The sequence below is a fragment of the Bactrocera oleae genome, chromosome 3 (genome assembly GCF_042242935.1).
Source record: "Bactrocera oleae isolate idBacOlea1 chromosome 3, idBacOlea1, whole genome shotgun sequence".
Taxonomy (NCBI): Eukaryota; Metazoa; Arthropoda; class Insecta; order Diptera; family Tephritidae; genus Bactrocera; species Bactrocera oleae.
Genome location: NC_091537.1, coordinates 86,214,767 through 86,232,309, shown reverse-complemented (window position 1 = coordinate 86,232,309; position 17,543 = coordinate 86,214,767). Strand labels below are relative to the sequence as shown.

General features: G+C 34.9%; 1 protein-coding gene across 2 annotated transcripts in view; it reads right to left on the bottom strand.

Moving 5' to 3' along the window:
• The window catches only part of ZnT35C (Zinc transporter 35C), a 114,164-nt gene that overhangs the window by 46,509 nt on the left and 50,112 nt on the right, over positions 1 to 17,543 (bottom strand). For both annotated transcript variants that reach the window (XM_014233862.3, XM_036359754.2), the window contains one exon: positions 9,997 to 10,117. In XM_014233862.3, the coding sequence (XP_014089337.3) occupies positions 9,997 to 10,117 (121 nt within the window). The remainder of the gene's footprint in view (positions 1 to 9,996; positions 10,118 to 17,543) is intronic.

Genomic DNA, 17,543 nt, shown 5'->3' with positions numbered 1-17,543 from the left:
GAACAATTTTTGATCTACGATATCTCTATAACAGGATTCAGTATGAACTTGTATATAATTTTCCCTCACATCATCGTTTTGACAAATTTTCAAGAGAGTTTTTACCCTTCATCATTTTGCCTATTTTAAAAGAATTTTTAATATACATATTTCATAATGAAATGCATTAAAAAAATTTCGGGATCCCGAAAATTATATGGAGACAAGAAATTTCGGGATTTGCCAAAATATCTTTGAATTAATAAAACTAATAAAAAAAATTTAATGCATATTACAAGAAAACACCCATATGCTCCCTTATGAACAAAATTTTTCGGGATCCTGAAATATTTTTCCGATCTCGAAACTTCGATTTTTTTAGGCAGCAAGGAGGGGTTTAAAATGCTTCCGCACCATATAGAGATCATTCTCCTACGTGTAGCCACTAAAATACAGGTGGAACGTATTCTATCAGAGATTTTTTGCCTTCTCACGGAACTGCTTTCACATTACTTCAGAGCAAGGTTTCCAAAATAGATCTATTGCAGATCAATTTCTACTATACTTGTGTCCAAGGATACCTGCGATTCTATAGCCAGCGTCAAGCTATTTGGCTTGCCTACTATTTAATCGAATTCTTCGGGTTAGAAATTTTGGTATTGCCCATATAAATATTATCATGAAATTATTAAACTCAGAAAACATGGTATTGACTGAATCGAAAAGGTAAAAACCAAAAATCAGACACTTAAAGTCAATGTTCAAAAAAAAATCAAAGAAAATTTGAAGAGAAGTGGCTCGACTGGTTTGACTTCATAAAATTACTACTACTAATTTTAATATGGGTGGCAACACTATGTCGACATTTTTTACCTATTTTCTTCTTAAAGAAAACTGACTTTTGCGACAATAAGGTTCTGTAAATTATTTTCCATAAATCAAACATGCAATTGTTTATCTTCTGAATTTTTAATTCAAGTGGCAACGGTATAAATTCATTATTATGTTTAAACAACACCAATTTTGTAATGAAAACATTTTTGTTAAATTTGCAAACAGTAATAGAATTTTGCATATATGGTATTTAATAAGGTGGCAAGGCCATAAACAATATTTTTAATAGACTTTAATAAAACGCACAATGTTATATGGAATACTCTGCATATTTAAAATTTTAAATTTAAATATTTTAATATTTTTCGTAAATTTTGTAACGGTGGCAACTCTAAATTTGCTAAATTTATTTAAATTTTATTCTTCGAAAACTTTTGTTTCTTTAAGTCTATAGGTTTACTGTGAAAAAAGAGAATAATAACTTTAAATAGGTTAATAGGTTTCAAATAGGTGGCAACACTATAATATGATTGTACTATTGGTATTGTATTGTTATAATAAAACTTTCGAAAAACGCTTTAAGCAATGCACTTAATTTTCTTAAATATTTTTTACAAAAAAATTTATAATCAAAATATGTGGCAATCTTTTCACCATTTTATTTCTTAGATTGTAGAAATTAGTAATAAAAACCAGTAAATACTATTAATATAACATATTTGAAATTTTAAATAAAAATATTTTTTCCAAAAATAAATAATTAGAATTAAAAATATTTTTGTTATTATTTTAAATAGGTGGCAGCACTATTAAATGATTAATAAGACCTTCCAAAAAAATTACATTAATATTTTTTTTTTTACTTATTTTCTGGAAAAATGGATATTCAACAATATAAATAGCTAAATGTGTTTTAAATAAGTGGCAACAGCATTAAATCGTAGTACTGCATTAAAACTTTTCAAAAGAGGTAAGAGCTAGCCAGAACCAAAAACCAGAAAACAACCATTATTAACAAAAATAAGTATCAAGAATTATTTTAAAAAGGTGGCAGCATCATTTAATGATAATTCTGAATTAGAAATTTTGAAAAGAACTTAATTAATAAAAATGAATTTTTTAAACCAAATTTTTAGAAAAATTATTAATCAAACCATGTGGCAACCTTTTTTAACTTTTTTTAGATTAGACAATTGAAAGTAAAAAATTCGAACAAAAATTTTCCATCTGTTTAAATAAATTTTTATGTGGTTGCTTAATTTTGTATATAAATGTGAGAAGCGTTAAATTTTCTAAAGTTCAATGCCCTTATTTGCTTCTCTACCATACCAACATTTTTTACTGTCTATCTTCATTATAATTACGTAAGTACCTTTGTAACACAATACAAAACTGTCCATAATATTTTAAAAGCAAATACAGAGAACAAATTTATTTGACGCAAATTGCGTAATTTGACATGCAAACACATACACACACACACATGCTTACGTAAAAATACAGTTAGATAGACAAGTATGGCCAACAACATTAAGAAAAACCACATTGACGCTGTTAGAACTGTATCATGAACTCACAGCGCATTAACGGACAAAAACTTTTAATCTGCAACACATATACACATACAAGCAAACACATTTACAAACAGTGCTTGTGAAGCCAAATTACCTAAACACAAAAAAGTTACGAAAAGCGACAGTCGCAGCGCTTTATGGCCATTCAGCAGCAGTCACAAATAATAAGTATTTGCGAAAGTAATCAACGCTTTTGTGCCGTCTCTGTGTGTGGGTGTGTGAGGGAATGGCTGCGCGCAAAAGTTGATAATTTTAAAAGAAAATAAGTGAAATTTGCATATGTAGCTTTGCATACATTTAGGCACGCGCTCACTTAGGCCAGTCCTCAGTCGTGGGTGGCACACATTGCTTGGCGCCTCCAAATGACTGCAAAAAAATTTGTTTTGATAAAAAACGCGAAATTGCACGACTTGAAATGAGACGAAAATTGAAATGGCACAATTTCCGCAGAATTTTTAGTGAGCACAGGCACACACATACTTACATATAAACGAAAACTATTCACGCCATCAACATTTGTTTGCAACTTAACTCGCGCGTCAATTTGCTACTTTCTTTTATTGTGCTTTTTCTTTGCAAACAAATTTGCACCGAAATGCAGGCAATGCGCCGAGAAGTATGCAATGTTTGTGCAATGTTCGAGAGTGAGCAATTTGCATGTCTATGATGTTACGAAGTGTGGCGGGTGGCTAAGTGAGTAGAGTGGAGTGAGTGGAAGGGTGACATTTTTGCTGCTTAACATAATTTCGATTCTACTTGTTTAGTTTTTTTGTATTTTTTTTATAATTTTACTTCTATTTAATTTTTTTTGTTAATTTCATTAATTATTCTTTGTTTTAATTTTTTTAGAATTTTTTTTTAAATTTTTTCAAGTTGTTTTTAATTTTCTTTGAATTAAAAAAAGTTGATTTTTTCATTTATCTTTTTTTGTTTGCTTCGGTTTCGCTAACAGTAGCGAAAAAATTAAGCGCCGCAATAAAAGTTAAATTGCATAATTTGCACTTGCACATACACACTACCAACTTACAGTCACACACAAACAAATTTCCGTCCACCCATATACAAGCTCACCCGCACAAAACCGTCTATTAATTCTTGCATGCTTACTCCGCCAGCATTTCTATTAAAATTTTTTTACACTCAACAGTTTTTATTTAGTTTTTTTTTTTTTTTTTTGCCTATGACTGTCGTTTTTTTATTACTTTTTATTACACTGCTGTTTATTTCCTTCACTTTTGCTTTGTTATTCACGCCATATGGAAGTAATAAGTGCATAAGGCCGGCAGCACACAGCAAATAACAACACACAACGCAAATAATATAGCCTTCCCCACACAGAAAAATAACAACAACATTTGTAAAATATCCCATATACCCCCTAAAAGTATGCTGCATTAACCCGCCCCGCCTATATGTAGGCAGCATTGCCATTTTCAACGCAATTACGTTTTCCGGTAGTCACAAACGTTTTGTCGCTAGTTGAGCTCACTTTGTAGCCAGTTATGTTGACACTGTTATTGTTGTTTCTTTCATATTTTTTGTTTATGTATTTTTGTATTTTTGCTTGCATTTATTATTATGATTTTTATTGTTATTGCGCCAGCTTATGTTTATTTTATACTTTGTCGGCAAATGTTGTGCCCGCATTTTACAATTTTTATTGCATACCTTAAGGAGTTAATATAATGCAAATGTTGTGTTTCTTTTCTAAAGTAAGGGGGATCGCTTCACAAATTGTTTTGACGGTGATGGGTAACGGCGTTTGAAATTTATATTTTCAAGCTCGTCAGACCAGTTAAACTTAAATTAGCATAATATTTGTATTTAAATAATTCTACTTGATAAACCCTAAAAGTATGCTTATATCAACATGAGAAGAATGCTTTAGAAATATCGTAGATACTACTAAAATTTATCACCATTCATTTGCTATTTGAATTTGTTTACTTGAAACCCATTTAGTTATCGTTTCGGCATATTAGCCACAATATTTAAATAGGTATCAGTAACGTAGGTGAATTTACATAATTTTATCGTGAACTTATTATAATATTTTTTAAATGTAACTAAGATCTTCATGTTGTCTAAATTTTTAAATTGCCGTTAAATGCCGAAAAACAAAGAAATGTCCGTTGCTGCTGGAAGAGGACACTCAGTAGATAAAGTTTATCTTTTCTACATTTTGGAGAACAGTTTCTCTTGAACCATCTATTTGTCGGCAAACAACAGAGGCATGAATATAGAAGAGTCGATATTAGCGAGATACGCTGATCACTCTTTATATAGGCCTTGAACCGGATACAATTTCTGAATTCTTTTCACTTGCTTTTTAGAAATATAATAATCTTATCCAGAAAATTAATATGTAAAAGTCCATATAAGTGGTCGAAATTCTCCATGTTTACTCACACAAATATCGGACGTCTTTAAGCGATCGCATCTATCTGAAACCAATGCCATAAACTAATAATAGAAACGGAACTTTTCTGAAGTTAACCGGTTCCTTAAGTATAGTCACGTCGAAGCCATTGATTTGCTGTCAAGTTTCGCTACCGTCAAATATGAGCCCATTTTTATACCCTGCACAGGATATATTATGTTTACCATGAATTTTGTAACATCTCAAAGCAGACATGACGAGTCGATTTAGCCATGTCCGTCTGTCTGTATATACACGAATTAGTCCCTTAGGTTTTGAGATATTGATCTTAGCACACTTCTTTTCTCACCAAGAAGCTGCTCATTTGTCCGAACCGCCGGTAGCCGACCATTATGGCGTATAGCTGCCATATAAACTGAACGATCCGAATAAAGTGCTTGAATGGAAAGCTTTTTCATTTGACGAGATATTTTTCTGAAATTTTGCACGAAATTTCGTCCAAAGCAACGTTGCAATATTCGAAGAAATCGTTGAGATCGAGTCACTATAGCATATAGCTACCATAGAAACTGACTGATCAAAGTTCTTGTAAGGAATCTTTTATATATGTGAATTGTCGCCTTTTTATTGGAGGTTTGGAATGCGTATATGGTGTCCTCGATACGCGAACTTTAACCCACCCATTCGAAAAGACCTCTAACCCAGAAAGTCTAATGCATATGTTGCACGAATATATTAACTCATGAAAATTAACTATCTCTCATACAGATATTGGCCTAACTTCTAAGCAATCGTTTCGAATGTTGCACATAGAATTTACCGTTACACAAATGCACACGACATAAACTAAACTTAATGTTAATTATCTCCGTTTGAACTAATATAAAGGCATAAAAGTACTTGTCCTAACTGTGAAGCTGAATGAATTTACTTGTATGCATTTACATTTATGTATGTATATTTTTGTATGCAGGCATATTTACCGTTGCATTTCATTACAAAACTTGTACATTTAATCATTTGCGATGTACCTTTCTAATTTATATCACATATAACAGTACTTGAAGTGAATAACGGCCATTCAAATTAAAGGAACTTTTATTTTGGCCCACTCAAATCATTTGCAGACATACAAATGCACACAGTGACCCACTAATTAACTGTAAAAATGCCATTAAATACGGCAAATTGCAAGCATTGAATTGGATATTGCTCATACGTCATGTACAACCTAAAACCCACAATACAGAATATGCACACACACAGCCTCGTTTATGTGCGCATGCATGAGTGCGCTCAAGTGGTGACTAGTTTATTGATACATATGTCGAAGCATTCAATAGTTTACCGCTGCAAATGACTGTTGCTACATATGTATGGTATATATGTATGTATATTAAGGTTATACATATATTTATTAGGGTGTCTGTTATTTCCAAAGTTGATTATTTTTTGGTAAACAGCCTCCGAAATTTCAAATTTTGCCCTTAAAAAAGGATTAAATGTAAATAAGTTGTAAAACATTGTACAACATGGCGTATGAGCAACTCGCGTTATTTTTGATGCATAAATTTAACTGCGTATAACTTTTGAAGGAGTGGTTATATGAAAAAAGCTGCAAGACCTTTTTTGTAGGTTTTCTTCGGTGATTATACCATTTCCTTAGGCAACAATCCCGTAGAAATTTCTTGAAGATATTAAGTCGAATAAAAAGCTTTACTTACAAGCACTCTATTCCGGTCGATCAGTTTGTATGACAGCTATATGCTGTAGTGGTCCGATATTGGAGATTCCGACAAATGCGCAACTTCTTGGTGAGAAAAAGTTGGGAGTGAAATTTCAAATTGATATCTCGAAAACTGAGGGACTAGTTCGTATATATACAGACGCACAGACAGAGGGGCGTGGCTAAAACGACTTAACTTGTTAAGCTGTTTTTTTATAAATATACTTTATAGGGTCTTTGACGTTTCCTATGTATGTTAAGAACATAAATATATACCCTGTTCAGGGTATTAAAATCAACTTGAGAAATAACGAACACCCTGATAAATATATATACACATATAAAATCTGCCTATATATGTACAGACATACAATTGCATTTTATTAAGTATAACTCTTCAACTTGTCGTCGTTTTTGACAACCACACACACATAGATAACTACATGTTTACAAATTCACACACTCACATATAATACTCTCCTATTTGGCCGTTTTGTCCACCCACTCGTAGCACACGAATTGCTAGTTGCTAAATGTGCAGCAATTTTGCCAAAACTAAATGGCAATTAAAGTGAACATTTGTTTAGTGCCGTCTAAAAACCAAAATGAAAATTGCAAATGGAAAACAGCAAATAGAAAATGCAAAAAATTAAAATAATTGAAAACGATTTTTCCAATGAGCCAAAACTAGCGCAATACTAAGACTTAGCTGCCGTTTTGTGCAGCGCCAAACGAATGTGTTTTCATCAAAAACCAAAACTAACAGCAGTTTTTGGGTGATAAAAATTTTGTTTTGGAAAAAAGAAGTCAAGAAGAATATATATTGTAAACAAAAAGAAGTAACTCGAAAGTATGCAATTTTGAATGAAACGCTGAAGCAGTCAAAATTGCAGTCGAACAGTTTAGTTGACTGATGCAGTGTGTGTGTTAGTAGCAGCTTTATAGTGGTGGATACATATTCTTAAAATATATAAATATGCATAATGTATATTCTAAAGTGTTACATAATATATGTTTTGAGTTAACCCAATTAACAAAAAACCTGTTTAAACCTAGTTTCTTGTTTGGAATGGACGCGACCACGCTTCACTCATAATCACTAGAGGGTACAGCAGCCTACCCAACTACTATGTGTGGCCTCATCTGTCTTAATTTCCTTTCAAAGCTTTATATTGTAGTAGTTCTCAAAGCTACCAGATTAACTATAGGGTTTAAACAAAGCCCACCCAAAACCTACTTCGTCGAGTCAAATTACCACCTTGATTCAAACTTGAAATCAAATTCCATCTCAGCTACAACCTCTTCGCGCTATATGTTAATAGATATTTTATGAACACTTTTCTTAAACTAGCTCCTGAAAGCATTCATGATCTCAATAGTTAGTTCGTTTAACTATCGCAACCGCCGTTGAAGTGAAACACAAGCCTTTAAAACTAGGACGAGATGTGGATTTAGAGCGGATCGAGCTAAAATATTGAGTTCTTTAGGAAAGACTCCTTATAGAGTCGAATTTCAACATTTATATGTTGAATCGGCAAGACAAATGGGAAGCTACAAAAGTTAGATTCAATGACTGATCCTCAAGATAGGGATCACATATATACAGTTCTTTGTGAAGCCAGATAATAAAACTCAGATCTTACAAGTTGGCAAAGAAAACTAATACAAATCCACTTATGCGTATTATTCCAATTGCCCAGCCCACCATAATTGAAAATAAAATAGCACGAAGTGAACTCCATCAGCAGGGAGAGAGTACCCATAGGTGATAGATTCAGACGCTAGTGTTAGAAAGGCTAAACTTGCTTATCTGTCATAAAACGCCATACATAAAAGCAGTCATCCTTCTTTTGCTGATCTTTCCATACCAGAAGTTTCAAGTTGCACTAGAAGTTCGACGATCTTCCGGCTGCTTCAGAATAAATAAATGAATAATAATAAGCCTTAGACATTTTCAATTAATGTTTCTATTATAGCTTAGGAGAGCGGAAGCTATATAGAAATCAACTGTTAATAAAAAATACTCGGGTAGTCAGGAAAGCAATCCTTCTAAGCTGCTAAAACGATGCAGCATATTCAAGGTTGGCTTGAATAAATGGACAAGGGGAACAACGCAAGCCTCGGAATACTAACAACACAGGCCATACCACAAAATGTATTTTGGGAAAGTGTTGATGGTGAATAAACCAAAATGCTGCTACTTTTAAGTAAGAGGGAACAAAGTAACATCATAGAGGTCATCTACCTCTAAGATCACATCGTCAGAAAATTGGATTCGGCGGAATGCGGCGCACGAACGGAGTATGATGAAACGCTGGAACAGTACCTTTCTGAACCTGTTGAGTCGGGATAACTTCCACGGCATACAATCTTCTAACTTAAAAAAAATTGGTCAGCTAGGGCGAAAAAATAAGGTATTTTATCAAATTCACTGAATTGCTAGATAATGCTTATTTAGTTGCCGCTTAATGATGGCTTAAGTGCGGCGCTCCTATGTCGCCCTTTTCACCCAACCAACCAAATGTTATTGAAAATACCAGTTTAAAAGATATAAAACTTTCTGATGGTCATAAGTTTTATCAATAAACATGTACGAAGATTTAGGAGATCAAGTTTGTAAAGCCAGGCAACTACGCACCCGACTATATTTGTACGAAAATATATAAGCTCGAGTCACAACGGAGGTGAGACTCTCCAATGAAGTTCGGATGCTTTATTAACATAGCTAAACTTTCTTGCTCCTTTGCTTCACTAGACAGCGAATTCCTTTCGATCTTTGAAAGGGTTTATTATACTGTGCAGCTTACTTATGCTCTGTCATTTCTACATACTTATAGCTCGACAAAAATTGCACGATTTTAATTAAGTCATACACACTCCAGAGGCTTTGTGTGGAACCTTTTCTTTAGAGATGCTTCACAAATATGGCAATGCATTTTTTGTAGTTGAAACCCCCATTTTCAAAAATATTACTCCACTTCTGTGATAGAGGCTGCACTCTACTTATGATTTGTTCTTTCAAACTTCGTAACAAATATTTGATGTTAAGAAAGATTTCAGATATTTTGGAGCAGGCGACTAACACCGTATGCTTTTTTTAGTTTTATTGGTTCGATTGCCAATTAAAAATTGTTTACTAAAAGCATTAGGAGTTCTGTGCGTGCTTTTTAAATATGGATCACTCTAAACTTTAGATCGTTAGAAAGTTTCGATCAATATTAAGGTGTAATCATCTACATTACCTCACTGGGTAACGTCAACATGTAACATGCGGTTCGCCATAAATTAGTTTTCCACCTAGATAAAAGAACTACAACAACGACGTCAGCTAAAACAAATTGTTCGAATAGATTCCGAAATGGAGTAAACTAAAATCCCGACGATTAATAGACAAAAAGGTAAAAAAACTCTATGAACTACAAACACAAGCAAATTTGCGCATGTATGTGTGTACAGGCAATGTAATACCTAGTAGTATACTATGTGTATTTGTTACAACTTACCGCTGTGTTGATGGTCGCCCAGCTATCCAGATGGCAAACAATGATATCATAAAACTGGCAAAATCTGTTAGTAAGTGAGCGGCATCTGTTGCAATTGCCAAACTGTTCGATAAAATGCCACCTGTTTGTTTGTGTGGCAAGCCAGTGTGAAACCAGCAAACGACAACAACAACGCAAAATTTGGGGCGTCACGCCACATCAGCAGCATAGTTGAAGACACAGCCGCAGCGTAAAGGCGACGCATCGTTGGGCAAATCAATCGATGGGTGGCATGAAAGGGAGAAAGAAAAAATAAAATAAATAAAAAAGTAAATACAAAATTTTAAAGGGTGATGAAAAATGGATGATCGATATAGTAAAATATACTTAGTATGGGGTTTAAGAAATACTATTTCACAGCAAATATTCACCTGAGATTATGAGCAGAATACAAATATATAGCCAAGGTTCAGAAATACATTGCGATTTCTTAAAGGTTTCAGAGAGTTGTCAAGGAATTATTTACTTTTAATATGGGCTAGTCTGTCACTTTCTAACACACTTTAATACTAACGGGGTTCTCTCGGTCACATCCAAATAGTTTAGTTTTTCCTAAACTTTTACATATCTACTGGGTTCGCAAGGGATAATTCTCACAGCCTTATTGAAATACTTTTATGATTGTCTGGGCTAGCCTGAATGCTTCTTCTTGACGCATGCGAGCGGGATAGTACGCACTTTTAAAGGCGTCTAAAGATATCCCTAGACTACATATATCACTTGAGCCTGAGTATTTTCTTTTTATATTTCTGAAATCATGGACCGGATTTTTGGGTTTTTTGGTTGGTAAAGTACATTCTAATAATTCATGCAATTAAGGTGCTCTTATGACTGTTTTAGAGTCTGGTAAGTACCTAAACAGTCAAGCATGCAACTGGTTCTGGATACATTCGAGTTCCAATTAAATCTCATGTGGTCCGGGTTCAAACTTTAAGGTTAGAGGTTAAATTCAAGGTCTCAACAAATACAGTTCTTTTTTTTAGAAAAAGTCGGTCGGAAGATTCTTATATGAACTATTATTCTTCCGAATAACGAATGTTGACTACTTTTTTTGATTGGCTTCGTAAAGGAGTGTTTGTTTCCTCGATAGAGCTTCAACATTTCGAACATGTCAAACTCTGGACGTCAACTGTCAATATGTCTCTTACGAAAAACCCTGCAACTATTTAGCAAAACATCAAAGCTTTTAGCCGAAAACAAACCAACGAACATAACGGCAGTTTGATGGCACAGCTGCCAGGTTGACGTGACTAACTCGCTGCACTGCTACCGATAAGCATAAAGATACTTGCGAGCTGCCCTGTCAATTGTCAGGCGGTCATTACGTTGATCAGCCATTTTGTTGACTATAGACTTACACAACCTAACCGGGCATTTCACAAAACGTCTTTTCTTTTTTTTTTTTTGCCACAATTTTTAGTTAACAAGTCACTTTCTTGCTTGGTTAGTTGCATCTTCGGTTACTGCAGTTATTATTTTGTTGTTTTTTTCTAATTCTATATAGTTTTTGTTGTTTTCCATTTTCTCAAAAGTTATTGAATTTCACCATTTCACATCGTACATAGTCGGTTTTTAGTGCTACAACGAAAAGGTGGAGTTGGCAAAATTGTTGATAATGACGGCAGCCGAAATTGCAACTATTCGGACATTCTCACACAGTCCACGTCACGTCCGCTTGGCTTGTCTGCCGTTGTCGAGCGAAAGTATGCCAAATTGCTTGAAAGCTAAAAGTGGTCGCTGTGTAGAGATATTTGACGTTTCATTCGACAAGCTACATGCAAAGGGTAGTGATCGTCGGTTTAAGGAAATACTCGTACGTACAATATATTGATAATCTCGCCCTTTTTTCGAGCGCGGACAAGCAGCGAAACGAGCTAAGCTCATCAGCATTAAGAATGGTAGAGTTAGAGTAAATGTAATTGATAAGAAGCTAATGGAGAGGAGTGGGTTGGATGTAAGTGAGGAGAAATAGTAGTATACTAATTAATATACAGTGAAATATTATACAAGAAGTGGGTCAAGAAAGCTTTCAAATTGGTGATAGAGACCCTTTGCCACACACAAGTTGTAAAAGGGAATAGAAGGTTTGAAACACATGGAAGTCAAAAAGTATTATCCAAACCAGTGAGTTTCTTAGAGTCCTAATCGAAATCGGCGTCAGCAGGAATAGCGTAAGAGTTAACATTTCTCGATAGTGCAATATGCAAAGAAAAAAGGCGAAAAGCCTCAACTCTAAACAAACGACTAATAAAATCAACCTTTGAAGAAATAAATGATAAAACCTAGCGGTATTTCTGGTGCTCACTTCGGTATGTATATATATATAATAGCAGTGTTAGAAGAATATACGAGTAGACGATCTAAGTATCAAAGAAGCTTATTATCTACTCAAACCAAAACTTGGATATGAATTAAACAAAAAGATCACAATGAATGCTGTGGATGATCCCATGTGGGGAATCCCATTAGCGGAAACAGATAAAATAAGACGATAAAGTTTTTGAGATCTCCGTAAAGGAAATTTGAAATCAAACTTAAAACAGCATACGAAGGGCTTGCAGCAAAAGTCACAAAAGAATCGAAGACGTCGCAATAAAAGTTGACTTAATCAGCTTTCTATGAAAATTATTTATATTTTCCTCGTTTAAAATCACTCTATTCGAACATTCTCTCTGAGAGAATATGAGAATATAAAAAGTTTTATTTAAGAACTAATTAGAATTAAACGAGGCAACATTTATTCCAAATATATCCATTTTTATCTAATAGCACCTTTACTATTATAAACTCGATTTTTTTTCCAGTTTTGATGTTAATATTTAAACACTATTCATAAGAAGAGAGTTCACCACAAGAAAACCTCTTCTTTAAACCGAAAACTCAGGATTTCTTAAACGCTAACGGTTTATATTAACACAGAATCTTCAACTCGAGTTTGCGGTACAACTGCAACATATATAAGACCGCATTCATCACAAAAACCATATCAAATTTGTTAAAGCTTAAGGGTCCATCCTTCTCTATTTGAACTCATTGATCGGTTGCATATAAGCCAATTCGCTTCTACTACATAGCAGAGGCGACAAGAAGGTTAAAATATGGTTAAAAAGTAAAAGGTAAATACTCATTTCATTTCTGGTTTAACTTTAGCTAGCTGTGAGGCACCCTACAAGTATTTCACTGGTTATGAATGACGGGTTAATTTTATGAGTTGAGTAGATTTTTTATGTCGAAGATAATTATTTTAGGGTCCGCAATAGGCCTACCCATATTATGTACGACTACTTTGAAACTGAGTTTCTTGGGATATTTGCTCAGTTCCATTACGACACGGTGGCCGCTCTTACCTTCAGAAAACTCAGATTCACGAAAAGCTACGGCTCTTTTATCAAGAGATAAGAATTTTAAAGCATTCTGAGGAGGGCCTTCTGGGAGTTTTCAGTATTAATATGAATTTGGTAAGGCAGCCTTATTCTGACAATTTTCACATCTGTTAGAGATAGACTAAATGGAACCTCCCTTACTTCATATAAAATCTGGTCAAAAGAAGTCTTTTATAATTCCAATAGATGATTTAGTTAACTTTATATCATGTTGTATAAGTGCAAACCCATTACGCTATATGAATATAAGCACACACTCACAAAGAATATATATCAGAAAGTTTTGTGTCTGCTTGACAAAGAATTTTTTGAGCACGCATCAAATAAGGACAACATAAAAAGAGAATCGCCATATTTTATGGTGAAACACTAGCCAGGCAGTGAAAAATGTGAATAGTGTTAGTGGTCCCAATCCGTCGATACCGCTCCTTTAAAATTGTTATCAAAGATACACCACACTCTGAAAGGCTTATTGTCTGAAATATTGACAAAATAATAAGTCGTCGTATTGCACAAAAACCCATTTGGAACGATTCCAATAAAGCTGGATACAAAAATAAGCTTGATCTATGGGTTCCACACCTCATGGACCCAATGCTCAAATGCGGATCGCAGCTGGATTGCAACAAAATGCAGATACAGATGCATTTCTGAAACGAATAGTTACTTGTGATGAAAAGTGGATCGGTTACGACAACCTCAAGCGTAAATGATCGTGTTTGAATTTCAATGCGCGAGCATAAACGATGGCCAAGCCAAAACTGACACTCAAGAAAATTTTGGTATGTGCTTGCTGGGCTTGGCAGGGTATGGTATAATATGAGCTGCTCTGCTCTATTCGGAACTGTACTGTCAAAAAATAAACCGTGTGTAGAAAGCAATGTCCTAAAAGCGACCAGGTTTGGCCAATAGAAGAGGAGTTTTGATCCATAAAAACAACGGAAAGCCACACACTGATCGGCAGTGATTCGACAGAAGCTCCGGGGAGCTTAGTTGGGAGGTTCTTAAACATCGAACTTATAATACGGACCTAGCACCAAGTTACTACCTGTTCCTGTCTACAGTAAATGATTTTACTGGTGAAAAGTTCGCCTCAAGAGAAGCTTTTGAATATCGACTGTCTTACTTGCTTGCCAATAGGTATGAAGGTTTCTATGATGATGAAATGGTATTATGAAATTAACTTCAAAATGGCAACGATTTATCGAACAAAACGGTATGTATTTGATCATATTTGAATTATTCTAATTGTGCTTTATAAAATCTTCACTTTAATGCAAAAATTATCGATTTCGTTTCACTAAACTTTATAGTAAGTTTTTCCAACTGAGCAAAGATTTGTCTGCTGTAGCAACACTTGAGCTATATATGAGCAACCACCTTTATAAATATTTGTAAACTTAAACCTTATTTATTTTATTACAAGCTCAAGTCACAGCCAATTTAAGACAATCAATAAATTTGGAATAAAAATACTTTTCCATATAAATATATTTAAATATCGCAAAACATTCGAGTAATTTCCAAACACACACGCACACATTTACTCACACACACCAATCATTTAAGCCAACTGCAGCATTTGCACTGCAAGCCAGCTGTTTCTTTTTTTTGTTGCTCTGCTGTTACCTTTATTTGTGCAACTTTCGGCTGCCTAAAGAGCATATCAAATATGCAACTGCTGTTGTGGCACGCTTGACAGGCAGTTCGAAGTTGCAGAAAGCCATGAGACCACTATAAAATTTAGATTTTAGACTACTGTATAAAATGCCGGTAAACAACAGCAACAACTACAAAGGCAACAACAACAACACAAACCAAAAAATCCAAAAATCTGAACATTTTTAGTTGCAAGTCAAATATTGATGCAACTGCTGCAACACAGTGGCTTTTCCAGCCTGCACGTCTCGTTTATTGGTTTAACTCTCCACCGGTTGCAAGTCATATTGATTGTTGTGCAGTTGCCACACACATCAACATGCACAAACACACACCGAAATATTTATAGTTTCAAGCGCCATGTATTTAATAGTGAGCATTTATTAGAGAGGCGGTAGTTAAGGGGATTGTTGGTGTGGAGAGAAGGGTTGTAGATATGAGGGACAAAGTTTTGGATGTTGTGGATGTGCAATAGAGGGTACAAAGGGTTTATAGGCTGTATGCCGCCTATCGATATTTATGTATATTTGCATTTTTTCGGTTGCTGTAGCATTGCTGCCACATTGTTGGCAAATCTTTTATTGCCACATGCCACAAATACATACAGAAGTAGATAGATGCGTGGGAAGCAGAGGCACAAAAGTGCACAGCAAGTGCAAACAATTGTTGGTTACTTTGTTGGAAGTGGCATTTTGAGAGTATATATGTATATTTGTGTGTGTGTGTGTGTGTGTCTCCATGTTGCAACACGCTTGTCACATATCAATGAGGATCTACTCCACACGAAACTCGCCGCAGTAAACCAGCAGCGACCATTCAACCAAAGCGACCGTCTGACAGCGCTGCGCCTCAGCTATGAACTGCCACAATGTCGACCGAAAGCCCAAACTCGTCCAAGCAACAATTGACAATTCTAAGCCGGCATGTTGCATGGCTAAAGCAAGTGTGCAACACAAGTGCTTCACATGCAACACACAATGCTGTTGCAAATACACTCACCATGCAACTACCTTTTTTCTTGCCGCTACGTGTGGCATGTGTCCACTTTGCATTTTATTGAAAAGTTTTGCCAGATTTTTATTTGTTTTTCCAAAACACAAATGTCCAGCAGCAGTGCGGCCCATCAGTCAGTTTGTCAATCAGCATACGCCACTCCGCTTGCTTTCCACCAGCCTCCACTGCATAGTTATGCTCTTCTCTGTTAGCTTCTCATGCGTTTTTTTTTCTCTTTCTATTGACATTTAAATTTCAAATTTTTCAAATCACCTCTTTTGCTGCGCAGCTCCTGTTTGTTGCTCGTTACTTGCCAACTCGCTACTCGTCAGTTCTTGTGCCCTTTATTCAAACTGTTTTCTATTTTCATTTATGCTTCACTGCATTTTTAATGGAATTTTGTATAACTTTAAAATTTTTGTTTAATTGCCACACGGTTGCATATCTCAATACGCAAAGTGTCTATAGGTATGTGTCCAGTTCTGTGCTGTGAAGGTTTGAGTTGAGTTGGTTAAAGGAACCGTTCAAAAGTTCGGAATATTGTTGTTGTTGCGGTAAAAGTTTTTCATTACGAAAAAGTAGAGTCTTAGTTAAAATTGAAAGTTTGGTCAACTTTTTTAATAGTATTTGTGGTTATAGTGACCCGTAGGAATAGTGAGTTCCCAAAATGTGGTTACATAACTAAGGGTGATGAAGCTAAGTAGTACTGAATGAGGTCGCAAAGAATATTCGAAGACTTTCTAGCCTTCTATAAGCGACATATATGAAGACTAGGAAGTATTTCTAGATCTTTACATCAAAGAGCCCAAGTTTTCAAGATCTCACCATAACGCAACTCACTTCAATGGAAACGCAAAAAAAATACGAGGACTTACTAGTCCTCTAGAGGCGACATGTGTAGTCCCTTACTTTAACGATCCCATGTTTTAAAGATCTCACCATAACGCAACTCACTTCAATGGAAACGCAAAAAAAATACGAGGACTTACTAGTCCTCTACAGGCGACATGTGTAGTTCCTTACTTTAACGATCCCATGTTTTAAAGATCTCACCATAACGCAACTCACTTAAATGGAAACGCAAAAAAGATTCGGGACTTACTAGTTTTCTACAGACGACATCACTAGTCCCTTACTTCAAAAAGCACAAGTTTTCAAGATCTCAACATAACGCAACTTACTTCAAAGGAGTGGCAAGGAAGATTTCAAGAATTACTAAGCTCTTAGGCAACATACATATACGAAGACTAAGGATCTTGCTGTCCACTCATTTCTCAAAGGAACCGACCCGTTTCTATTTTATATCTTTATAGGGTCTGCAGTGTCGTCTTTATACTTCCACGTATTGAAATAAAACTGTAAGCAATGCTTTAGCAATTTAGCAAGATTTTTAAAGATCTTTGTATTAAGTCTTTATAACGTAACTCTATATAGTATCGTCAGAGATTTTATATTCAATTGTTCAAGCTTAAT